A 27,225-nucleotide genomic window follows, 5' to 3' on the forward strand; every position below is an offset into this window, starting at 1 on the left:
AAAACTGATGGTAAATGTGGCCTGATTGCAACTGCAAAAAAATCTTCTGGAAGGTTCCTTGTTAAGATTAATCATTTGCAAACATAAGTCAGTTTTTGTTTGCATTGCTTGCCTTTTGCTTTTACCATAACCACAGAACAACTGAATGAATGAATGTATCAGGTCTCTCCTCGTGCTGACTTAAAACTCTAGCCACCAGTCATAGATTTTTTTTTTTTTTCTCAGATGAAAAAATTAAGATGGGGTGCCACTTTCTTAAACTAATGTGCACATTGTTTGGACTATTAGCTGCAGCCAAGATCTAACCTTCATCATGAATTGTATTCGCAGTTTACCCAGATCAGATGGTCTGACATCCAAAAACATTTCAGAGCTCTATCTCCTGTGCTACCTTTGTAATTTATCACACTACATGTGATTATTAACCTGGCCATGCTTGTGTTTTAAAAGTGACAATAATTCTTTATCTTCTTTAAAAAAGGTTTCCTCTGAGTGTTGCCTGGATAATTGAACACAAATGATCAATTGGATTAAGAGGAGGCGGGATAGAAGTCCAAAATGAAACCCATCGAAACATAATTAAGACACAACTAAGTAATTTTAGTACAATTAGGCTTCTGCCGTTGTACGTGAAATTAAATAGTTATATATCTGCAGACCTGTATGTTTAGGTCCTGATACCTGATACCAAATGCTACTACTCTCACTTTTTCTCATTTTCACTGCATCAACTGACTGAGTCGACTTTTTAATATAATATAATTACGGACTCGTGGAAAAGGAAATTCGTGGTGATGAATCAGAACATAGTTTTAATTGTATGGGATAAAGGCTCTCGAAAGGTTTTCTTCCGCTCACTTGCTACGTCATTATGAGATAGCTTGCGTCGCGAGCTCGCTCGATGATCCTCTTGAACACGCGACTGAATGGAGAGTTGTGGGCAGGAGAGTGCGAAGGCGCTGCTTGCTATGGGTTGGACCTCTGGAAACCGTTTTATCAGGCACAACTAGTATATTGGACATTTTCTTTAGGGTCATCAGTTCGTCCATTCTTTTGATAGAATTATTTGTCCAATATGGGATTTGTTATGAATAATGCTGCAACAGCTTTAGTGTGTAAAAGGTGGAGTAGTCAGATAAGCTAGCTAGCTAGCTAGCAAGTTTGCTAGCTGAGTAACTTGCTTCAACGTTTAATGTCAGCTCTGTTAAATACTAGCTAGCCAACAAAATCGCCCGTTCGCGTGTTTTGTAACAAGTTGACTTCATACATTGACAAGGTAAGTTGTTCATTTTGGTTAGCATCAGAGTTGATTTATAGAGCAAGTAACTACCTTTGTTGACCCATGACAGGTCCACAATTCTGTTAATGTAAAATAAACTTTTGTCACAGGCTGTTTTTTAGTGCTTTGTTTGGTTTACTTACTCAACGATATATGACAGGCAATTTATCAGCTGGCTTCTTGACATGAGCTCAAGAGTTGGCAGGATATTTCTAAAACTTGCTGGTTCGTGATAGCAACGAGCAAGTTGTTTTAAACAACAGGTTTTAGAAAATGTAACGGTAACATTACACAGTACGAGATAAAAAAACACAGTTAGCCCGTATTAGCATTAGTATGCAGCATGAACCCAGTACTAGGAACGAAGGACCGACGAAGGAAACGGCCATCAAATAAACATGTACGATTTTAAAAATAAGTTATGAATGCACCTCCATTTAGCAATAGCATCCATCGGGGAGATGACATGGAACATGAACAAAGTAGAGTATTCTTTACTTCCCCTTTTCCCGTTTTATGCTGGGATTGCAGGGCAGTCCGTGCATCCGTTTTTGTCAGCAAGTTCCGAAATGGTCTCTGCTGAATTGAAGTGAAGTTGAGTAATATTTGGAAGCACTTGTCATCGTAGGACTGCAGTTTATTGATTTATTCAAAAGTGTTTTCTGTGGTGCAGATGATAAGTTCCTGGTAAGACCCCAAAATAGAGTTGGTCGATTGTGTGCGTGTCAATATGTTTGGTTAAAAAGGTCCAGTTTCTGGGCCTTCTCCATTTCCCCAGCACGTCTTTGAAGTTTACATGTCAGTGTTAAACATACACACAGCCACATGTCTTTGCACAGATTAAATGAAATGCCTTTAATGATCAGTGCAAGCAAAAGGGAAAGACATTTCACAAAGTCCTGTGGGCTTAAGTTGTTTTTGAAGCTTGATAAAAAGATTAGAGGTTTAATCACTGTAAGGTCACTTTGATAGTTGCTTTTCCCACTGTGGTGCTTTGGATAGGGCAGGCAGGCTCATACTGGGGGAAAAACATGTGAGTGTTTTGAAAAAACAAAAAGTTTTAAACTTGGTCTTTTTACTTTTTACCCCAGTAGGTATTTAGTGGCCTGTCATGGTCTGTACTTTAGGGTTCTTGGTCATACTGCTGTCATATCCAGAAGAGGGGTGTCTGTTATTTCTGTGTTGAATTCTTACTCTATATTAATTCCTCTAGTGGTCTTCCCTAGGTGCAATGAAGACCGACTTAAAAAGCATCACCCTGGGGGTGGAGGGCATGACATGTGGGTCCTGTGTCCAGTCCATTGAGCAGCAAATCGGGGGTCGTCCCGGGGTCATCCACATTCAGGTAATGATCTCATTGCATTTGTCATAGAGATAACAGTACTTCCCCCATGGGAAATATTTACATTTGCATGTTGTATATCAATAGACATTAGACTGTGCAGGTGATCTGTAGTGTGGTGAAAATATATACATAGGAAAGGATATGTGCTGGTTTACTGAAAAGTCGATGGTTTTCTTTTAGCTACATCGGAACGGAATGCTGTAACAACAGTCCTCGGAAATGAATATCTTGTTGTATTGAGTTACATTGTTGACAAGAGAGCATTTACCCCTCGGGACACTAGTGTTCATTCTCTCATTCCCCCTTCCATGTTTTTCTAGCAATCAGTAGACATGTAGCTGAGGGCCATTGAGTATTTGTAGCCTTGTTGACCTCCTCATCTGTCCTACTGGCAAGTCTGAAGGTCCTAACATTTTCAATTTGATGTGAGAAACGCAGTCCAACACTCAGGGAAAACACTTACAGAAGTGGTCCATCTCTAGGTTTATGTTAACAAGCAGGTACCATGGCGACGTGTCATGAAGCATGGTGCCCGTGCAGCACGGTACTCCAGGAAGACTTTAACGATCCCAGAGCTGTAAAGACAGATAAGCGGTGTTATTACCCTCTACCCCACGGGGCAGTGGGGTAATTGAGGCAAACCATCCATGTGTTCAGCCCTGAGATGTCCTCATAATGTTTTTTTAATTTGGCATGCCCTCTCCCTTATTGTGCAGCTGGACCCTCAGGCAAGGGTTGGATAAGGAGATAATGTAATAGTCTTCATCTGATTGAGGCTTGGCCTTTTGAAGGACTGGGCATGCACTATGCTGGTTTGGATTGGTTGTGACATACCCAGCAAATGCAATTAAACCTTTTAGGGTGGTTGAGTGGTGCTGTTTTAAGTTTGTGTAGTTTCATTGGAGGAAAGTGACCGTGATCGGGGGAATCTGCCTGCAAAAGTGTTAGGATCGGAAGAAGGGCACGAGGCACTGAGATGTTAATGCCGTCATGTTGAGTAACCCTCAGGGACTTCTCCTTTGTAGCCCTGACTGTGGCATTGTGCTTAAAGGTCAGGTGATCCTATGGGTGAATCACAAGTTCTTAAGTTCTCTTTCTCTGTGTGTGTGTGTGTGTTTGTGTGTGTGTGTGTGTGAGTAAGAACGTGACTGGCTCCAGATGCACATGTAACGGAGACAGAGAGCAAAGGGTTCATTTTGTGGCCAGAACTCATTGTGTCAGTGGTTCTGTGTCTTAAAAAAGCTGACCTATAATATAGAAGTGTCACAATACTGTTCAGAAATCCATTGCGCAAGCTTTGGTGTATGTGTCACAACCTAAATAGCTCCATATCCCCTTGTAGCAGAGTTATTTGCTTTATGTGGATACAAAGGACCTTCCAGTATTGTGTAATAGTATTGGTTCGTACAGTTTTCTGGATCGATGTGAGTTCTCTTGTCACAATCCACAGGTGTCCCTAGAGCTAAAGAGTGCCACAGTGGTGTTTGACCAAGCCTCACAGAGCCCCGAGTCCCTAGCAGAAGCCATCGATGACATGGGTTTCGAGTGCATCCCAGCGGCCGATGCTGAAGCAGCATCCGTTGCCACAGAGACACAGTTTTTTCCCATCACGGGCATTCCGGTGGACTTGCTCCAGCAGGCACTGACGGCGCTGTCGCTGCTCCGGGGAGTCCTGCGTGCCGAGGAGGCCAAGGAAGATTTGGGTATCTCGGTCACTTACGTCCCGTCCCTCGTGGGCACGGAGCAGCTCGGAGGGGTGCTGAGCACGCTGGCAGCACCAGCACCGGTGCCGGCTACCACGCCCAGCCCGAACTCTGTGACCACCTCACCCCTGCCAACCCTCAGCCCCCCTCCGGAGGGGCCGGCACGCACCCCGGGAGCGGAGCTGGTGAGGATGCGAGTGGAAGGCATGGTGTGCCTCTCCTGCACCACCACCATTGAAGGGAAGATCGGCAAACTGAAAGGGGTCGAGAAGATCAAAGGTATCTTAGGCCTTTTTTTTTTTGTTACATGATCAACTCCAAGATTGATTTGCCTATTAATCATGAACTGTGTTATGCAACTCTAACTCGCATCATACTAAAAAAAAAACTTGTGTGATTAACACAATAAGGTATTTGAATAGCAAATACATTCTCTGAATTCCTCAAAAGCTAAACTTCTGTTTGTTTTTTCGTTTTCGCTGTTTCAGTTTCTTTGGAGTCCCAAGAGGCTACAGTACTTTACCTGCCATATCTCGTCACAGTGGATGAGATTGTCAGTCAGATTGGCGTAGTTGGGTTCAAGGCCTTTGTCAAGTCAAAGCCTCGGCCACTGCAGCTGTCCGCCACTGAAGTGGAACGCTTGTTGAACGCCTCCATACCTGAGGGGGGTGCTGTGCCCCAGTCTGCTGAGGTCACGACCCTGCTGAAGGTGACGGGCATGCACTGCCAGTCCTGCGTGACCAACATTCAGGATAACATCAGCAAGCTGCCCGGCGTCAGCTCAGTGGTGGTCTCCCTGGAAACGGAAAAGGCCACCATACAGCATGACCCCAGAGTGGTCACCGTGACGGCCCTGCAACGAGCCATCGAGGCCCTTCCGCCCGGACAGTTCCGAACTCAGGGGGTCAATGGAGACCTGTGGCCGAGCACCTCCACCTCCCCACTGCCCCCTACCCCACTGTCTCCACTGGAGATCAGCCTTATCCAGCCCCATCGCCCGCTCTCGTCCCCGGACACTAGTTTCCTTCAGCCCCTGGTGGCTGTGGCGGGGATCCACATTGAGGGCATGACCTGCAACTCCTGCGTGCAGAGCATTGAGGGTATGATCTCCCAGAGGAGGGGGGTGAGATCGGCCAAGGTGGAGCTGGCCGATCACCACGGCACATTTGAATACGACCCTCTGGTGACCTCGCCAGAAGAGATAAGGGAAGCCATTGAGGACATGGGCTTTGATGCCTTCTTGCCAGGTACGTTTCCTGTCATTGTGTCTTTCAGTAAATAAAAAAGAAAAGAGGTGAAAGTTGTCTACAAATTGTGCTTTCACATGATACAGTGCCCTTAGATACTAGTCTGTTTTGTCAAGTCTTTTCAATCATTTTAGTATCGAAGCTTTATTAATGCTCAGCTTTGAAATGCCGACGAGTTCTGTCAGACTTTGTCCTGACCTTACGTTCCTTTCTGCTGTAATGAAACTGATTATAGTCCCAGTGGTGCAAAAAAGGTTCACGAAAGTTTTCCAAGTTCATTACTTGTTTTTTTATTGATTCATTACATTGCTGTCTGTGCCTGCAGCTCTCCAAAAACTAAGTGCATATCTAGGTCATTGAGTCTTCATTAGATGTCAATAACACAACAGAGACGGTTTTCTGTTTGACAGAAAGCAATTCCCTGGTGCCCAAATCAGTCAGCCCTCCCTCCGTGCGCAGCCAGGCCCTGTCTCCGACCTCTGGGAGCGAGAGGGAGACGGAGGAGGATTCAGAACTGGGGCTCGCAAACGGAACCGTCCAGACTTACTCTAAATGTTTCATCCAGGTCGGGGGAATGACCTGTGCATCCTGCGTGTGCAACATCGAAAGGAACCTCAAAAATGAACATGGTAGTTTCCACAGGGACAAAAAAAGTGTTTCCTTTTTTCCCCTAACTGAAGGCAAAAGTATTAGTCCATACTTAGTACATAATATTTGTCAAATCTCTCATGCTTCTTCAAGGCCCTAAAATGGCTAGTTCCATCTGTGGATTTTGTGATGTAGCTGACTACTAATAACCACACGTTGACCTAACTGACAACAACCTTAACCATAACCCCAACTGTGCCACTGCCAACAGATGGTTTTCTGGTTGTTTATGATGGCCACATAATTGGACCATAAATTTGACTACATTTTGACAGCTATACTCAGCTGATTGTGTTAACAGCATTGCCTGTGCTCTCGTCTGTGTTCAGGAGCTGATTGTGCTAACAGCATTGCCTGTGCTCTCGTCTGTGTTCAGGAGTGCATTCGGTGCTGGTGGCTCTGATGGCCAGCAAGGCAGAGGTGCGCTACAACCCCAGCGTCATCGACCCGCTGAAGGTAGCGGAGTGCATCAGGGAACTGGGCTTCACCGCCTCAGTGATGGAGGACTACGACGGCTCGGACGGCTCACTGGAGTTGGTGGTGAGTGGGGATGGGCGGAGAAGTGGAGATGGGAATGGTGGGAACGGGAGAATAGAGGTGTGTGTGTGTGTGTGTGGGGGGGTGTTGGGTGAGGAGAGGACAGAAAAGACATAAAGGAGGCGAGGAGAGAAGAAGGAAAGAGACGGAGGGCAGGGCAGGAGATGGAGGGCAGGAGAGGAGAGGAGACGGAGGGCATGAGAGGAGAGGAGAGGGGCAAGAATGGTTGAGAGGAAAGAAGGAGAAGGCATGAAGAGAAATGAGTACCGTATTTTCCCAAGTATTAACTGCACTGAATACAAACCGCACTACAGTATTTTATGTCATTTTATAAAACAAACCTGTCCATTGACCCCCACCCATGTATTAAACACAGTTTATTCAACGTTAGTTATCGTGTCACGTAAAACTAAACGCCACGTAGTTGTGGTGTGAGCACTACTGGCCAGTTGAAGTTGTATGAAGTAGGGATGGCAGAAACACCCCTCCACACACACACACACACACACACACACACACACACACACACACACACACACACATACACATACCTCATTCCCACTCACACTCACAGTGAAACCATTTATTGAGCATTTATTTTGTGTAATGGTGTTGTGTGGGAATGGATTCTAAATAAGTGGAATCATTAATCGATCTCCTGGCGACTTAGTACCATAAATGATAATCATCTGACACGCTTGCAGTGGAAATCACAATCGTTGAATTAATGTGTTCCAGAAGGGTTAGGGGGCACTCTACATTCTCTTCTCTTACTTCAACTGGTGACCCATTATTTCTCTCAGGATAGTTTAATGTCCATGTGAAGCCATTTAACATTACCCGCACTCAACCACCAAGCACAAGCGCCGAGTCAAATCAACATGAATACTGATGAATACTTTCCAGAAACATATCAGCTCTAAAGTAGAGCTGCATTTCCGCGAAGTGTGATTGCTCAACGGCAGCAGACGATCGCTAGCCTTGCTCAGCAAATGCCAGGTTATACAGCCCTTACGCTGATTATTATAATTACACAATCTGGAACACATGAGCAGCATACAGCACATAGTTGGCTTGATAACTCGGATCAAAGCAAACTTTTTATCATCTGTCTTTTTATAAAGATCGGGGTCAAAGTGTTAAAAGACTAAAGTGTAACTAAATTGTCCTCATCATCCGGTGTAAAGAATGTCAGCAATGCCTTCAATATTTTGAAATCCTTAAAGTCAACATCACTGAGTCTCTTGGCACAATTAGTGTAAATAAAGGTGCGGACAAATAGTTTCACTGTTGAAAAGCCAGAACATTTTATTGGATGTAGCAGATTTATCCATGAATACGCCGAGGAGCTAAAGAAACCCACGTCTTTGAGAAAGAGTTTGATGGTTTATGGTTTATACTTGGTGTAGCCTATGCTGAGTAGACTTGGTGTAGCCTATGCTGATTATACTTGGTGTAGCCCATGCTGATTATACTTGGTGTAGCCTATGCTGAGTGTACTTGGTTTGCAAAGTTTGACTGTTTAGTAGGGTTGGGTACCGAGAACCGGTACCAATATGGAACCGGTTCCAATACAACCGGTACCTACCCGGACCGAAATGCAACGCAGATTTCGGTGCTTCATTTCGGTGCCTGAGCCAATTGAAAACGGTTGCTAGGCAGATTCCGCGGGGCACATGTAAAACTGCCCCAGCTCCCAATGTAAACTTTGTCCTGTGTCGCTCACGCTCATTGGTGTTTTCATAGCAACAGTCTTATGACAGTGAAGAGCATGCAGCATTTCACAGAGCAAGCACAAACAGAACTAGCCATCAACCTTTTAACAGAGAAAATACCGAAAGGTAAACGGTCAAAAGTGTGGCTGTATTTCGCACCAAAATATTCAAACATCGCGACCTGCAGCAAATGCAACAAAACAATTGCGTGAAAAGAGTGGAGAGAAGGCAAAGAGTCAACGGCAGATCAGCAACCGAAGACTGAAAAATAAACGGAGATGACAGCTATACTTAACCTACGGTAGTCTCTTAAAGGGGCAGTACACATTTTCTCGTACTCAGTGTGTTCAAGTAACAAGATTAACTATAAACAAGATAGAAAAGATAGGTATAAACAAATCATAAAATGGTGAAATTTCATGAAATAAATGCAAACAAAATAATACATTTTTGACTCAAGGCAAATATGCTCATATTTTTGCAAAAGAAGTTTGAAGCTGTTTTTTGTATTTATTTATATTTATTTAAGTATACTATAAACTGTTGTTTACAGTTAATATAATGTTCATAGTTTGAAGTTAAAAAGTTTGAAGCCAAGTGTTTTGTATGTATTTATATTTATAATATACTTTAAACAGTTAATATATTGTTCAATTTGAAGAAAAAAAAATTGAATTGAACAAAAGAATTGCTGAAGTATTGAAGCTGTAGTGTGTGTACAGAGTGTGTGTGTGTGTGTTTTGTATTTATTTGTATTTATTTAAGTATAGTCTAAACTTTTGTTAACAGTTCATATATTATTTAAGTTTTAAGTTAAAAGGTGTTTTGTATTTATTTATATATGTAATCAACTTTAAACATTTCATATATTTGGCAATAAAGCCTTTCTTAAATGTCGTCAATCGTAAACATTTTTTTATTTTTTATAAAAGTATCGGTTCCGGCACCGTTTAGGCACCGGTATCGTTTTAAAAGTATCGGTTATGTATCGGATAAAAACCAAACAATACCCATCCCTACTGTTTAGACAATAAAGTATTTTATAATGTAAGGAATATGGTTCAGTTGTTAACTCAGTGGAAGAGAAAAGACAGAAATCCTCTGTTACTGGGGTTCATTTAACTGTTGATGAGATTGTTTATACAATTATTGCGGGTACATAAACAATCTGTCCCATTGAAAAGGTAAAAGGTCAGTGTATGAAATCCTCGGTTATGGATCTACGGGGGTTCATTTTAACTGGGGATGAGCGTGTGCATGTAACCGCAAAAATCATATAAACAGTCTGTCTCTAACTCAGGCTCCATAAGGCCTCCTGCGTTAGCCAAACATCCAGTGTTGTGGTCACGGCCACAGCGTTATGTTTCATTACAAGCTGCCAGACGACCTAAATACAACTCCTCAGCTTTGTTCCTCTTATTTTGCAAAACATGCCTGTTGAAGTGTCAACCTCAAGTACTGTTATCAAGCACAAAGAAAACTAAACACAATAGTCGCTCGACTGGTTTATGTGCCTACAATAGACAGAGGGAATCCAGCCCGGTTGCCTTGCCATGAGAGGCCTGTTGTTTTCAGATGCCTGAACCCCATTCTCCTCTGACAGGTGCGAGGCATGACGTGTGCCTCCTGCGTGCACAAGATCGAGTCCAGCCTCATGAAACAGAAGGGTGTCGTCTATGCCTCCGTTGCCCTGGCAACCAACAAAGCCCACATCAAGTACGACCCAGAGGTGACAGGACCTCGTGATCTCATCAGGCTGATTGAGGTGAGCGTCAAGATGATTGTTTGTTTGTTTGTTTGTTTGTTTGTTTGTTTTTGAGGATTATGGGTTTCTTTTGGTGTCTTTTGTCAAAGACGGGTTGGGAGGATAATACTGCTTTTTTCTTTACAGAATTTGGGTTTTGAAGCATCACTTGTGAAGAGGGACCGCTCAGGCAATCACCTGGATCACAGTCAGGAAATATACCAGTAAGCATTTTGACATCCTCTCTGTGAATTAAAGATGCAGTTCCGATTCCGGTTCTGTGAAAGGAACTTTGTCCTATTTAACCTTCTATAGTTTGGTTATGTTGGCATGTTGTGGGGTTTTACTCCACGTTAAGAGTCTGTATAAATTCCTCGTTCCTCGTGGTTTCAGGTGGAGGAGGTCGTTCCTTGTGAGCCTGGTGTTCTGCGTGCCCGTCATGGGCATGATGATCTACATGATCGTGGTGGACCAGCAGATCAGCTCCGCGCACCACCACAACGGCACCATGGAGGAGCGGCAGGCCTACCATCAACACATGATCCTGGAGCGCCAACTGCTGCCCGGTCTCTCCATCATGAACCTCATCTCCTTCCTGTTTTGTGTGCCTGTGCAGGTGTGTATGCTCACATGTGTGATCCCATATTTTGAACACATGGGGAACTCTGGCATCTAGCGGTTCTGTTATAAAACGCAGTCATGATTCAGACAAGGTTTTTTTTTTTTCAGTTAATCTAGCTAAATGTGTTATGTTTAATGTTGTATTTGGTAAATACCTGCATACTCTATATACTGACTACAGATCAATTTGCTCAACCTGTTCATTTCTTTCCACAGTTCATCGGTGGGCGATACTTCTACATCCAGGCCTATAAAGCCCTGAAGCACAAAACAGCTAACATGGATGTCCTCATCGTCCTGGCAACCTCCATAGCCTTCACCTACTCTCTGGTCATCCTGGTGGTTGCCATGGTGGAGCAGGCAACGGTCAACCCCATCACTTTCTTCGACACGCCCCCCATGCTTTTTGTGTTCATTTCCCTGGGCAGGTGGCTGGAACAGATCGCCAAGGTATGGGGTGTTCATCTCTGTGTTATTGTTGTTTATTTATTTATTTGTTTTGTTTGTTAATGTCTCTTACACAGTGTTACAACTCGTTGGTAGAGTCTGTTTGCCTGTTTCTGTTTCAAATGTGTGAATATCTTCGTGAAATGAGCAGAACTCTAGTTCTAAAGAACTCGACAAACTAACTAAAACGGTCTGCCTGTATATTTGTAACTAGAACTATATAGACACCTCTGCATGCTCTGGTAATTTACTTTTGCTCTGTGAGTTCACACAAAAAAACACTGAAAAAAAATTAACTTTAATGAAATATACTACAACATGAGTCTAGATGTGTGATAGATGGAACATGTAAAATGTTCTGAATTGTCATCTGTTCCCTGTCCAGAGTAAGACCTCAGAGGCCCTGTCTAAGCTGATGTCCTTGCAGGCTACCGAAGCCACGGTAGTGACTCTGAATGGGGACATGTCAGTGCTCAGGTAGGTTACCTTCATTTAATTGTTAATTTGGGTAGTTTTGTGATTGGAGATTTCTTCTTAGAAATTAATATGACTGCACTGTAGTGCAGCGTGTACATATAGTGTTTGTCCAAGTTCTCTACTTCTGTCTAATCTCTCTCTATCCCTCGCTCTGACCGATTTTCCTCCCCCCCCCCCCCCCCCCCCCCTCTCAGTGAGGAGCAGGTGGACGTGGAGCTGGTGCAGAGGGGGGACGTGGTGAAGGTGGTTCCCGGGGGGAAGTTCCCTGTGGACGGGCGTGTCATCGAAGGCCACTCCATGGCCGATGAGTCACTCATCACAGGTGTTTTATCAGATTTATTTACATTATGTCATCAGAAGAGATTAACCCCGATGTCCTTATTGAAGCGTCTGTGCATGGAAAAGGATCGCAGCTGATATTATTTTCCAAATTTGACAGTTATAATAAATCATTCCTAAAATGATAGAAACAGATTGAACTATGCATTTTTCAGATTACAGTGAGAAATATGCATGTGGTATGTGCATGTGTGTGTAAGCACATATGACTATGGTCATAAAGCAAAACTAGTCAGGAAGTCATGAAAAAATGATGGCTTATTCTGCCCTTCAGTTGCACTCTATACAGACCACCTGCCTCACATGATGATTATGGCCTTTTTTCTGGAGTAAAAGTAGTGAAGAGTGATGTCCAGTCAGTACACTATTGTAGTCTGTCCTGCAGATGTAATCAAAGGCATCAAAAAGGGATATAATGAGACAGTCTGGCCCCCTTAGCTGTGAGTGCTGTTCCAGGAACTTGACGTATCAGTAATCCTGTCTTTTAATCAACAAGGTCTGGACTTTGTCTGCCTTCAATATATGCTCTGAGCCATGGCTAAAGAGTTTTTAGCGGGGAAGAGGTTGAGTGAAAATTCGCTCTCGCTTACTTTACATGGCCGATGCAAAAACTCTACCCTCAAATTTGAATGTGAATCTTTGTTTATGTCCTTGGCTATGGACGAGTTTGTATGTATTTGTATTCTTTGCAGTATATTTCATGTTTTGAGTTTTAATAATATGTGCAAATTATATAAAATATATCTTCAAATATATCATTATCTGTATTTGAATGATATTATAATGTGTCTGTCTCCAGGAGAGGCCATGCCTGTGACTAAGAAGCCTGGCAGCACTGTGATCGCCGGCTCAATCAACCAGAACGGCTCTCTGATGATCAAGGCCACTCACGTGGGGACGGACACCACACTGTCTCAGATTGTCAAGCTGGTGGAGGAGGCCCAGACGTCAAAGGTGCAGCCCATGGCTTTTTTTGTTTGTTTGTTTGTTTGTTTTGTTTGTGTTTTTGTGTGTGAGCGCATGAATGCAGTGTGTGTGCAGGTGTGCCTGTGTTGTGTGTGTGTGTGTGTGTGCGCGTGTATCTGTGCGTTTGTGTCGTGTGTGTCGTTTGTCTGTGTTTGTGTGTGTCTGGGCCGCTGCCATTATGGTATCTCTAATGGTGCATGCTGGAATGAAGTGAATCACACCATTCCATCTCCTCTAGCACAGTGCGGAGGAGTGGCAGCGGGTTTCATCACTAAAGGGGTCTTTGTTAGAGCGCAGATAAGATGTGTGAAAATGACCTCGCTTTTGGTTAGTTTTGGCCTCCGACGAGTGTAGAGTGGCTTTTTTTCTGACCCTAAGCATGACTCATCGGCTCGGAATTTGTTTCACATTATACAGTTTCGTGAAAAGAAAAGACGCCGCATTCCTTCAAGCCAACAGGCTTTTGATCTCATCTTGCTGTGTGTGTGTGTGTGTGTGTGTGTGTGTGTGTGTGTGTGTGTGTGTGTGTGTGTGTGTTTGTTTCTGACTCTTTCAGGCTCCAATTCAACAATTTGCAGATAAGATCAGTGGGTATTTCGTCCCCTTCATAGTGGGTGTCTCCCTCCTCACTCTGATGGCCTGGATTCTGATTGGGTTTGTGGACTTTCCTCTGGTGGAGAAGTACTTCCCTGTGAGTCCTCTCTCTCTCTCTCGTACTCCCCCTTTCTCTCTATCTGCTCCTATAGCACATCGCTGTCCTCAGCCCTCAGTCCTCGCCGTGGACCTCTGCTGTATGTTTTAGTTCCTGTGATTTGACATGAAACCCACAGTAGAATCACACGTACAGAGTTGCCAGGATACCTGCCCCCTGCAGGGTGCATTGTGCATAGCACTGTATCTAGATGAAAAGGGTTGTAATATAGTCATCCACAGTTTACACTTAAACCCCTTTTCCACCAACAGGGAACGGGTCCGTTCTGGTTCGCGCAACGAATTTTGCACCAAAAATAAATTGTTACGGGACCTGAAAATTTGGTTTTCCGGCTGGAATAAAAATGTCGTTGTTTTTCAAAGAATCTCTTCCCTGATGGTCAAAAAAGGGTGTTAGCAATTGTGTAGGTAATTGATGAAACAATATTCTTTAACGTTGCCAAGTCCTATTGGAAGTGATTTAATAGCTGATGTGAGTCAGTCGCTGTAGATGCTTAAGCAGTTGTCCTCTCCTCGTCTTGTCTCGTAGGGCTACAACAAGAGCATCTCTCGGGCGGAGGTGGTGGTGCGTTTTGCCTTCCAGGCCTCCATCACGGTGCTGTGCATCGCCTGCCCTTGCTCCCTGGGCCTGGCCACCCCCACGGCCGTCATGGTGGGCACAGGGGTGGGCGCCCAGAACGGCATCCTCATCAAGGGTGGAGAGCCGCTGGAGATGGCACACAAGGTGAGGACAGGACTTCACAGACGCACCGCTCACCTTTTGCTGTTTCCTTTCATCTGTATTGCTTCTTTTTGATCTGCCTTCACAGGACGTTGGATTTGTTTAGAATGTTTCAAACTCACAAAAAAATACCCTTATTGTACCCACACACATTTACACCAAATTCACCCTTAGCTGTCTCCAGGCATATATTATATAATATAGATCTAAATCCAATTGTTCAGGTGATTAGTGAAGACTAATGATACCTTTGGTTCCTTACATAGAAGAGATAGAAGTTGATATGATGAGATTCTCCATAGACAGCTTTCAAAAGAGAAATGAACTGCCATGAAAGCAGTGGCGATTTCAAATACTTACTGTCATATTCGAGGAACTTAGCAGCTGTATTAGTATGTGATTTCAGGGAAGAGAACGATCTCTGTTAACTGCATATGTCCTTGTCCAAAAGCATATGTGTGTTTGTGTGTGTGTGTGCGCGTTTGTGTGTGTGTGTGTGTGTGTGTGCATATGTCCTTGTCCAAAAGTAGAAGGGTTAGGGAATCTGAAGGAAGTTCTTAATTATGTGTTAAAACGGCCAACTTTGAAACTGATGCAATGTTATGTATTAGGTATTTTAAAGCATTGTTTTATGTGTCAACATTATGTGTCAACATCTGCCTCCAGATCCAGACGGTGGTGTTCGATAAGACGGGCACCATCACGTACGGCGCACCCAAGGTGGTACAGATGCGCATGGTTGTAGAGGGGAACAAGATGCCTCGCTCCCGCCTGCTGGCCATCGTGGGAACTGCGGAGAACCACAGCGAGCACCCGCTGGGCGCGGCCATCACACGCTACTGCAAACAGGTGGGCATAGACGGCCAGACGGACACAGCCTTGCCTTTCGGTTTCGTCCGGGCACCGAGGCTAGTCTCACTGGGCCAGACGTGATGTGGCTCTCTGCGATGACAGGCAGTCTGGAGACAAGCTTGCCTAGTGGTTTTGGTGTTGAGTTTTAGTGTTTGCAAACCTACCTCTCAGCTTTTGCTTGTGTGAATCTGCCCTACCTTTCCGAAGTCTGCCTTCACAGGGTGTTGGATTGGTTTTGGAATGTTTCGTGAAACACGCTAATTGTACCCAGAAATGTTCATGTTCAAATTCTCCCATAATTGCCTCCTTTGTGATCTACGTCTAGCTCTGTGAGACTGCAAGCCCCCTAATGCTTTTGGCATTTACTGTGGTTGACTAATCATGCTTGTGTGCATCTCAGGGTCAGTAAGTGCTTCAAGCACTTTGTCCTTTAATAGAATGTTTATTTACTATTGGCTGTCTGGATGTCAGTTAAAGGTTAATTGTCATTTTGTTGTTACCAGCAAACTGGTAATTAACATCAGCATAAAACAAAATACCCTTTGGAATACCCTTTACATTTAAATACCTATTTACCTTTAATCTATGAAGGTTTCTATACTGAAAGTTAATTAGAAATATAACTGTCAATTGTAAGTAGATTAGGCAATCAGGGATGACTGGGTATCAATGCTAAAGGCACAATGCAATCCACTGTGAACTATTGCCATGGTGATTGTTGTTTTACTGAAACATTCCAACTGTGATTCCTCCATGTGGCCCCAGGAGCTCGGCACGGAGTCCTTGGGCACCTGCACGGACTTCCAGTCGGTGCCAGGCTGCGGCATCCGCTGCCAGGTGAGCAACACGGAGGGCCTGCTGCGGCGTGAGGACAGCGACGGTGACTCTGAGGAGAACCAGCGCAACGCCGTGCTGGTGCAGATCAGCGACACCCACGGGAGAGGAGCCGACAGCTCACACCCCCTCATCATGGACCCTCAGCCACTCAGTAAGTAAGGCACAACATACGAGTAACACACAGCATACAGGTAACACTGACCAACCAGAGCATTTGCTGTCAAATTGGTTTTAACTGGTGGATACTTCCTACATCGGAGACTGTGCATGATGAAGCATTATGCCTTTGTGTCTGTCTGTCTGCTGTTCAGCCAGGTTTTATACATCCATACATATTTCAGCCAGGTTTTTACATGTTTCTACGAAAGTAAACACAGACATAGACAATAACTTTAAATGTAGTTCTTTAGTTTGTCTTTGTTTAGTGTCTTATCTTTGTTTAGTCTGTGATCTCGTTCTCATCATTCTCTCTCTTTCCCTTCCTCCCTCTCAGCACTGGTGCAGTCAGCCTCCTACTCGGTTCTGCTGGGGAACCGGGAATGGATGCGCAGGAACGCATTACAGCTGCGGGCAGATGTAGATGAAGCCATGACTGAGCACGAGCGTCGGGGATGCACTGTCGTGCTGGTTGCTGTGGACGGTTAGAAAACCTTTCAAATATTCTTTAAAAGTAAAATGGTAAAATTGCTTTTGGTAAAATATTAAAACAAAATCTGCTGTAATGAATTACTTTCCTTTTTTTCCCCAAGCACAACCTTTGTAGTTTGATTGTATGACGGCGTATAAAAGGAGTAGAGTAGAGTAGAGTAGAGTAGAGTAGAGTAGAGTAGAGTAGAGTAGAGTAGAGTAGAGTAGAGTAGAGTAGAGTAGAGTAGAGTAGAGTAGAGTTTCTGCGGCTTGCATTCTACTGCTCTCTACTGTTAAGGTGATGGTTCATGATGGTTCCTTAAATGATTGCCACATAAGGTATTGCAATGGGGTGTGTGTTTATCTGTCTACATCTGTGTTTGATGTCTGTGTGTCTGTGCAGGTGTTCTCTGTGCCACGGTGGCTATTGCGGACACGGTGAAGCCCGAGGCAGAGCTGGCGGTGCAGGCCCTCACCAGTATGGGGCTGGATGTGGTGCTGATGACCGGAGACAACAGCAGGACGGCCCGCGCCATTGCTGCACAGGTAACTCCATCAGGCCCTCGGCCCTTAGCTCTCAGTGCTGCACAGGTAACTCCATCAGGCCCTCGGCCCTTAGCTCTCAGTGCTGCACAGGTAACTCCATCAGGCCCTCGGCCCTTAGCTCTCAGTGCTGCACAGGTAACTCCATCAGGCCCTCGGCCCTTAGCTCTCAGTGCTGCACAGGTAACTCCATCAGGCCCTCGGCCCTTAGCTCTCAGTGCTGCCACAGTACAACTTATATATGCTACATTTATATTAGTAATTTAGGAGACGCTTTTATCCAGAGCGGCTAACGGTGTTGTACAGATACGCATAGTCTTTGCTCCCTGGGGACTAGATCTGTTAGGTGAAAATTCACCCTAGTTACCTCAGGACTCCGGAGCTGTATATAAGTATATTTATTAGACAAACAACAATTGCAATCGGGCTCACTCCCAGCACAAGGCTGAAAGTGAAGCAGAGAGTTCTGAGAGCATTTTGCTAATTCACATTGTTGCCATATCTTCTGCAAATGTATATTCAATCTCTTTAGCTGTGTGAGGGACCGCTCGGTCACTCCACGTTATTGGGATGTGGCGACTAGAGATAGTGGTGGAGAGGAACAAACCACGGGGCACAAGATGACAGTTTTTGTAGAAAAATATATATATTTGTATTTAATTGGCTCCAGCACCAAACATATATACAAAAACAAACAAACATAAATCAGTACTTAAACCGTACTCGAAAACTAGCTTTACTAGTTTTAACCGCAAAGCAACAGTAATCAAAAAGTAGTCCAACAGTATTTCCAATAGCATGTACTTCACCTTCCATCCAGTAAGTACTCCTCACACCAACCCCTTCCAAAGGAATGAGGCAGGCTTTAATAATGCTGCCCATTAGGCTAGATTGGACCAATAAGCTCCAATCGGATCTAACCATCTCAATGGGGTAACCTTCCCTGCATTAGTCCTAGAATATATTACATTAACAAATACATTAATCCACCACCAAGTTTACCAATGTTCCCATAATAATACATTTACCATATTTACACCTTTGACACATACCACCCACGATATTAACAAACATACATAACAAACATCACATCAAACACCCCTCATGGCAATTACCATCTCCCTCCCCTGTGGGACGTTGAGAAATACCACTCCTTAGCGGCGCGCGCTTCCGCAAACAAGCAGCAGTACGGGAGTGATTGTGAGTATGTCTGTATGGATGTATTAACCGAGGTTGTATGCTGAAACAGAGAGTAAAGGTGATATGACATGATAATGGATGTAATGATAATAAACAGGTGAACAGTGACTGGTGAATTATGCTTTCAGTTCATATTGCGGTTATACCGCGTTGCAAACAAGCAATGGCGTTGCAAACAAACAATGGTGTTCACATCCGAACTCGCGCCAAACTCTCACAGCCCATCATGCCCACAGCTGCATGGTATGGGTAGCTAGCGATAGACATGGCTGTGTGTGTGTGTGTGTGTGTGTGTGTGTGTGTGTGTGTGTGTGTGTGTGTGTGTGTGTGTGTGTGTGTGTGTGTGTGTGTGTGTGTGTGTGTGTGTGTGTGTGTGTGTGTGTGTGTGTGTGTGTGTGTGTGTGCGCGCGCAGTGTCTCACTCTCTCCCGCTCCTGCGGGGCAATAAGAGTAACGTCTATTTCTCCCGCGCCTGCTGGCCAACGTGAGTAAATTAGTCCATGTTACTGTTCACGGTGGAAAGGAAAATTCACCTTTCCACAAGCTGTTTCAGCAAATGGTTTGAGAGCTTAGGCAGTGTAGGTTCTTCCATACATCATTTCAAACAGTGATAACAACATGCATGCTTAATTTCACTAATTTCACTCTTGGATTCTCAATTTGCTTTTAATAGTTTGCAATAAAATCAATAATGAATGATTAAACATCTTTCTCATAAAATATAAATCAGAAGTAAAAATATATGCTTACTATCCCCACTTATTGAGGCATGTTTTCACCATGGCTCAATATCGCAGCATATCTTTTAGTATTGTGAGATCTAATTCTTCAATTGTGTACGTGTCAGATGGTTGTTGTAGTGCGGCCTGGTTAGTGGCCTTGCCTGCTTTGTGGTTTCCCAATGAAGCCGGGTTTTTTGCATGTGTGTGCGCAATCAGGGCAATTAGTTCCGCTGCCTGTGCGGAATAGTGTGGAAGTAGTGGCTGTGCGTTCAAGGTTTATTTGCTTGAACCATCAACAAACAATAGTCAAATCAGCTTCTGGAAAAGGCATATCTTGTAGGTCAGCTCTTGCTGCCGTAGTTTTTATCTGTCCTCTGCCGTAAGTAAAAGTGTAGCTGGGTTCAATGTCACGCAGCACTAAACATTGATATGATAAAAAAAGTAAGCATCTGGAACTTTCTGTGTAAATGTCTGTTTAGTACAATAGGAGCAGAGGCCTGCACCGCCAAGGCTGCAGCCACTACTGCTTGTAAACATTCAGACATTGCTTGGGCTACTGGATCTAGCCGTGTGGAATAGTATGCCACTGGTATCAACTTTAAGTCCCCACTTATGCATTAACACAGATGTCATATAACCTTTTTTACAGTCTACAGTTTGTACGAATGGCTTTGTCGTGTCATGGATGTGCCAAGACAGCAGAACTGACCTACAGTTGTTTTATCTGTTCAAATGCCTGCTTTCCATCTTCAGGCCTTTTAATAATATCTCCTGCTGACCTGGGCTGAGAATAAAGTAAAGTCTGCAACATTTGTGTTTCTAACGCGTGGTTAGGAATCTATTATCTACAGAAGTTAGTCATTCTCAGAAAATACATAATTCATTATTTTGTCTGTGGCTGAGGTGCTTTTTTAAGATAGCTTTACTTTAGTGGACCACAGCTGCTAATTTTGTGGCCTTGTTTCTGCAAAAAATCGTAACAACACCAGGGTATGTTGTTTACAGGTCTTCTTATCTGGAGGAACAACAGAGTCTTTTGAGCCAGCACTCAGCCCTCACCCAGCCTGTGTTAGTCCAATGCATCAGTCTAGGTTAAGGTAGTTAGTGTGACAGGCTTACATTTCTCTTTAAATCTTTTTTGGGCTAAACGGTGTATATTCTATACATAATAATATGTGTGGACACCACTTCTTAGACACACCATTGTTTAATGTATTCTTAATATATTACCTTTGTCTTATTCTTCACACTAGGGTTAGTTATGTTTCTATTTTCAGACTCTCATAGTTTGTTCTTGAGATCGCAATGCTGAGTCAACCCAAGCCCGAGCAGAGCTCCTCCGTCTCACTCGTTTTGTGAGGAGGTTGAAGCCAGGGAATTTCCCTATTGGGGGGTGATCAGTCCCCTACTGGTTCTGGGTCAAGGCATCTCAGTAATGCGAAATCAGTCCTTTAATTACATATATTATGACTATAATTATCTGTGTTTTACCCATTGTAAAAAGTTTGTCTCAACCCCACAGAAAAATAACACAGGAGTATCTCTGACTCTTTTTCTTTTTTTTTTGTATTATTATCTCTTGAGGAGACTGGAGATAGCTCTTCTAATTCGTCTCCCTCAGGAATATATCTATTCGTAACGGATTATACCCCTCTCGTATAGCCCTTTTGCTAATGCACCCAGAGGCCTACCAGGGGACCCCTCAGGAAAACAGAAATTGAAAAGTTTGTTCCCTTCATACAAGGCGAACAGGAATATATACAGAAATACCCGGAGAAATAGGCCTAGCCCTAGAGAGTTTTCAAATTCAGATACAGCACTATCCTCTATGGCAACAGGTCTTCTTACTTTACATATACATGTAGCCTTTAGCGTTCCAAAAATGAACGGTACCCTTCCGTATAATTACAGGAAGGTGAACAGTGCTTATATAACCTTTTAACGCGCGCTAACCTTTTCTAGGCGACAGGTCTTCTTACTTTACATATAGCCTTTAGCGTTCCAGAAACGAACGGTACCCTTCCGTATACTTACAAGAAGGTGAACAGTGCTTATATAACCTTGACAAAACCAAAACATGAAAACCACAGATAGGAATCTCTCTAACTCTAGCAATTCGTTCAACACACGGGGCAAACAGGAAAGGTTTGTCCCCTCTCCACCCCGCTGTAAACAGGCAAAAGTTCATCTCAACCCCAAGAAAAACTATACTAGCGTGCACGCACAACAAACAAACAATATACTCACAAACAGCTCGGAGTCCACCCCCTATAGTTCAATTCAATTCCTTCACTGTCAGCTCTCCTCTCTGGCAGGCCCTGGCCTCCTTCCAATTCAAGTTCAACGGAGTCTCGTACTCCTCCGTAAGGTTCAGGTCCTGATGTTTAGCCCAACGTGGAGAGTCGATGAGGTTGTTGGAATCCCGGTCACGAGCCCCCAAATATGTTAGGTGAAAATTCACCCTAGTTACCTCAGGACTCCGGAGCTGCATACAAGTATATTTATTAGACAAACAACAATTGCAATCGGGCTCACTCCCAGCACAAGGCTGCAAGTGAAGCCCTGATAAACTCATCGCACAAGGTTTATATAGAAAGAAGTTTAGAGTTCAGCAGGGATAACCACGTGGTGGATCTCTGACGTCCGAGAAACTGCCATCTTGCAAGGATGGCAGTTTTGCACAAGGTCGTAAGAAGCACAGTTCCCTTATCACCTCTGGTCTAAACATGCTTTTGTACAAACGCAGTCTATCATTCTAAGTTACACACACGCAGAAACACAGAAAAGCCATGTTCCTGCTTACATAAGTACATGATTCATATATGGTAATTAATAATACAAGGCACTTGATTATTATATTCTTAAGTCAGTGTCATTAACAGTGTTTGGAAATGATCTCCATCAAGATCAGTAGAAGTGCTCAGAGTTGGGGCCACAGAAATGGAAAGAGTGGAATGGCTGTTCGTATTCCCAACGTTGCTATGGTCCGTCACAAACAGGGAAGAGGAAGTAGATTAACCATTGATGATGTGTCCGTTCGATATTTGATCCGATCCAGAACCATATTATTATGACCCTTTACAGAGAGTTCACCTACAAATCTGATCTACATTTGTGGTTAGAAGTTTACATACACCTTGGCTGAATACATTCGAACTCAGTGTTCTGAACATTTCATTTGAAGTCATATCAATATTCCCCTCTGTTAGTCCAACTGCTGTGTTTTGAGGATTAAAAATTCCGAAATAATAGCAGAGGATTTTTACTTTCAGCTTTAATTTATTTTATCACATTCTCAGAGGGTGAAAAGTTTACATTCACTTTGTTAATATTTAGCGGCACACTTTAAATTTGTGTAACTTGAATAAAACGCTTGGGGCAGCCTTACACAACACTGCAGGAATTTTGGCCCATTCCTCCTGGCAGAACTCGTGCAACTGAATGAGGTTTCTGGGCCTCTTTGCATGAAATCACTTTTTCAATTCAGCCCACAAAATGTTCTGTTGGATTAAAGACAGGGTTATGTGATGGCGACTCCACACTCAGGGATGTTAGATAAGTTATTAGTATGACGTGGTTTTCAGTTAAATGCCAATTTAATCTTTTGTTGTTTGCCCACTCTTTCCCTGTTAACACTCACCCTTTGAACTTTGACCTCTCCCTAGGTGGGCATCAGGAAAGTGTTTGCGGAGGTGCTGCCCTCCCATAAAGTGGCCAAGGTGGAGCAGTTGCAGCAGGCGGGCAAGGTTGTGGCCATGGTGGGCGATGGCGTCAATGACTCCCCGGCCCTGGCCATGGCAGACGTGGGCATCGCCATAGGAACGGGCACCGACGTGGCGATAGAGGCGGCAGACGTGGTGCTGATCAGAGTGAGCGCGTCACGATAATGAGAACTTTTTAACCGTAGGAAACACATGCCTATGGTACAAGGCAACTGCATTAAATCTGACCAGTATTCCCAGATATCAACAAAAGAGTCGAGGAAAAACCATTCACATTTTAAATATAAAAGTATGTTAACTTCATCTGGGTGTTGTGAGATTGAAACATGATACAAAATGTAATCCATGTGTAGAACATTAAAGACGTGCTGTATTAGATTAACACTGCTTTCTAATCATCTTGATGTCCCTGGCCCTCCGTATAGAAATTAAATGGCTGCATCACCTTCCACCTTAAAACATCAAATAGTTTTATTAATTGCTTATTTTCACAGTCAAATATTATATTGAAAAAAAAAAAAGACAGTCTTCTTCCCCTGCTGATCTGTGCTTGTGTTTACAGAATGACCTCCTTGACGTGGTGGCGAGCATAGATCTGTCGAAGAAGACGGTGCAGCGGATCCGCATCAACTTTGTATTTGCCCTCATCTACAATCTGGTTGGAATCCCTATTGCGGCTGGTGAGTTCAGCCTCAGAGAAGAGTGCGCTTGGTTCTCCTCTCTAATGCCCCCTCTCCGAAACCTCTTTAGTTATTGCCTGGAGGTGTAATGAGTGTTGTGTCCACAGTCTGCACTTGTATTCATCGCTGCATGGAATTCACATCTCAAAATATACCATCCTTTTGGTCAATAATGCAGATTTAATCAGTGATATATATTAAGTCAAATGAATGTCATCAGATCATCTCCACTCAGGTGGTCTGCATGGCTAAATGGGAGCGTTTCTCAGCATCTATGTCCTCCCGTGCTGCAGGTGTGTTCATGCCCATCGGCCTGGTGCTGCAGCCCTGGATGGGCTCTGCTGCCATGGCAGCCTCCTCAGTTTCCGTGGTGCTCTCCTCCCTCCTACTCAAATGGTGAGTGCCTTTCATACCCACTGCCAAGATGCTGTACTCTGATAAAGTAGGAGGGCTACAGTGGGAAATTGGAATAATAAATGACATGTTCATTTAAAAGGTGGTGAGGTAATAATGTTTAATTTGATCAGGAGGGTCAGCATTTGCTTCAGTGTATCAGTTTTATTAACAAGCTTAATTGCCTGCCATTAAATTGTATCATCAACAGGGACCATACTGTCGTGGCATAAATATGCAGATGATCTGCTTTCCCTTTCCGTCTCAATTAAACAGAAAAGACAGAGAGGAATAAAAAAAAACACTTGCTATTCATTCCCTCTGAACAAGCCTGAGGGCTCCACAGGGGCTGTGCTTCAATGCACCCTCGCTCGCTCTCTCTCTGCCTAACTGGCCTGGAACACACACACACACACACACACACACACACACACACACACACACAAAAATTATCTACACACACACACACAAATGATCTACACACACACACACACACACAAATGATCTACACACAAACGATCTACACACAAACGCCACACACATATATCACAAACACACACACACCACATCCAAACACACAAAAAAACACTTCCCAAACACCCACATACATTCTCACACACACACACACACACGTCGTCTTCTACACACACAAACACAACCACTATCACTGCCAACTCTTGTGTGCTTGTTTCCATAGTTACAATAAGCCGAGCGTTGAGAAGCTGGAGAAGCTGGTGGGTGGGCGGCGGCGTTCGGGCAGCCTGTCGGACGTGAGCGTGCACATCGGCATGGGCGAGCTGCGACGGTCCTCGCCCAAGCTCAGCCTGCTCGACCGCTTCGTCAACTACAGCCGCGCCTCCATCAACTCCCTGCGCTCCGACAAGCTCTCGCTCAACGGTATGGCGCTGGCCGAGCCCGACAAACACTCCCTGCTGGTGGGAGACGCACACTGCGAGGAGGAGATGGTGTGAGGAGAAAAGGAGGAGGAGCGTCTTGGATATAAAGAGAGCGAGAGAGAGAGTGTGTGAGTGAGTGAGGGGAGATAAACGTACATCCCTGTATCGTGTAAAGTGGCGTTAGGGGGTAACTTGGGCAACTTCGCCGCTCTTTCTTGCCATTGCAGTGCCTAAGCTGTGGGAGTGTTTACACACGTGTGTAGTCTGTAAGGGTATTTTGTTTGTTTTTGTTTCGTATGTTTGTTGTTGACTGCCTCACGCTCTCACTGAAGGCTCAGTAAATCACCTGTGTGTGTGTCTCAAGTTCAGGCAGGAGTTTGAGATTGTTGCTACATAGGTGTCTGTATTTCAATGGCCAGTTTTATATCAGAGGAAACAAGACAATGGAAGATTGAGGAAGGACTGTTAAAATAACTGACAAAACAGAGTGGCAACTTATTTTGATTTTTTAGAGGGGCATACTATACCTTCAAAGACAATCTGAAAGATTTTTCCAAAGACAATTTTAAACAATGCCCTCTCAGAAATTAAAGAGAAAAATGGTCAGAGGATTTATTAGTTTCCCCTTAAAAGGAAATGTGACTTACATTCATAATATTGCGTATTATGATTTTAATACAAAGAATATTTATACAGCATAATTTAAAATGTTACCATGTCACGAACTTTATATTTTATACATTTTTTTTTTCCTGTGATACTAAGGAATGTAGAAATGCACCATCATTATTTATCAATATATATTTTCCAAATGAAAGCTGACTGCTCTGTGTTATTGTAAAATAGGCCTTACTATAGAACTCACAATAGTACAGTTCTACACAGAACTCCTGTGCAGTCACAAAAACATTAATACCAGTCACAGACTATCCTGGTTCAGTTGGGGGGGGAAAAAACACATTCCAAAGATTCCAAAGCAGTTTGGCCCCCAGGCAATGGAAACTGTGAACCTCATCCTTGAAGACAGGTGAAGACTACCAGGTTAGAGAATCCAGGTCCACTAGGTCCATAGTAGACCCAGTCTCACAACAGACTGGACCAGACAAAGAGTACCCATGGCGACAGACAGCAGAATATATCCTGTAATGTATGCACAGTGTTTTGTTGTGTAACTTTCAAGTCTGTGTCTTCTGGTGTGAAGGTCAATAAGTGAATGTGAACATGTTTTGCTGTGAATCAAAGAACATTGACACAGTGATGATGGATGTGGTTTTTTTTTCTCAGCTTAATGCTTGTAAGTGACACATCCTCAAGTCTGCTGAAATGCTGTTTGCTGCCTGAAAGTTTAGTGACTTTCTCTCTGAAGTCTTCTTATCTCATGGTGTATTCTATGTGTCTTCTCATTTGTTTCCCCAGTGATTCTCACTAAAAATGACAATTTTTTAAAGGTAAATATCCAATGATATTTGCGTCAAATCATGGTGGGAAAAAAACCCAACCTAATCTAAATTCTCTTTATGATACATTTGTTTATGTTAAGTACAACCAAACTTGTTATTGGTCTCTCACACACATACATACACACACACACACACTCTCGCACACTCGCACGCACACACAATTTCCTTGCCCCTACTAAGGAGCTTGGCACTTTCCTCAGGGGTGAAGAGGCCTTAAAACATTGTGCATATATTTTAGAAATGACCACCACTCTTTGCAGTCTTTGTCCGTCTAATGCTCAGATATACTCTAAGGAATCCACACTTTTGAGCGCTGCTTGTCACACACACACACACAGATGAAGGAACACAGTTTAAGATGTATAGTCATAGCATTTATTTTTATTACTCCAATCCACGTCCAAGTAGTGTTAAGAGTGTGCAAAGAAGCTTTGGGTCGGTTCAAGACACCAGGCAATTTTACATTTCTTTTTTGAGCTGCACTTTTTATTACATTCTTCGCATGTTGTAATATTTATTGCTGGTCTTGCTGTGTGAATTGAGGAAATTGTATTGAAAAGTATTTGGCCAGGTTATACACAGTGTCTAGGTTTCTCAGTTATACAGTACATACGCTGCAGTACTTTATCTACTTTTGTTGTAAATATATTGCATATTATGCCATTGGAATAAACAAACTTTCATTGGCATTGCTCTGTTCTCTTGTTCATTTGTAAGATTTGGATTACAGGATGCGTGGACAAACTGCGCCGCCCCGTGTACACGTGTGGAATTGCGTTTTGGTCGGCTGTCTG

General features: G+C 43.6%; 1 protein-coding gene across 2 annotated transcripts; it reads left to right on the forward strand.

Moving 5' to 3' along the window:
* The first annotated feature begins 892 nt into the window (after positions 1-892).
* atp7a (ATPase copper transporting alpha) lies at positions 893-27,120 on the forward strand. Of its 2 annotated transcripts, none has more exons than XM_042702819.1 (23): positions 893-1,276; positions 2,493-2,624; positions 4,075-4,606; positions 4,816-5,574; positions 5,985-6,203; positions 6,599-6,762; positions 10,078-10,239; positions 10,366-10,442; positions 10,612-10,834; positions 11,056-11,289; positions 11,672-11,763; positions 11,958-12,085; positions 12,902-13,056; positions 13,625-13,759; positions 14,309-14,503; positions 15,167-15,349; positions 16,118-16,340; positions 16,683-16,829; positions 17,220-17,362; positions 22,946-23,149; positions 23,565-23,682; positions 23,976-24,078; positions 24,773-27,120. In XM_042702819.1, the coding sequence occupies exons 2-23, from the start codon at positions 2,511-2,513 to the stop codon at positions 25,044-25,046; spliced, it is 4,584 nt and encodes a 1,527-aa protein (XP_042558753.1). In that variant the 5' UTR covers positions 893-1,276; positions 2,493-2,510; the 3' UTR covers positions 25,047-27,120. The 2 variants fall into 2 exon arrangements, with proteins under 2 accessions (XP_042558753.1, XP_031442669.1); XM_031586809.1 differs by having other exon boundaries at positions 2,506-2,624.
* The last annotated feature ends 105 nt before the right edge of the window (positions 27,121-27,225 follow it).

Source organism: Clupea harengus, chromosome 20, assembly GCF_900700415.2.
Source record: "Clupea harengus chromosome 20, Ch_v2.0.2, whole genome shotgun sequence".
NCBI lineage: Eukaryota > Metazoa > Chordata > Actinopteri > Clupeiformes > Clupeidae > Clupea > Clupea harengus.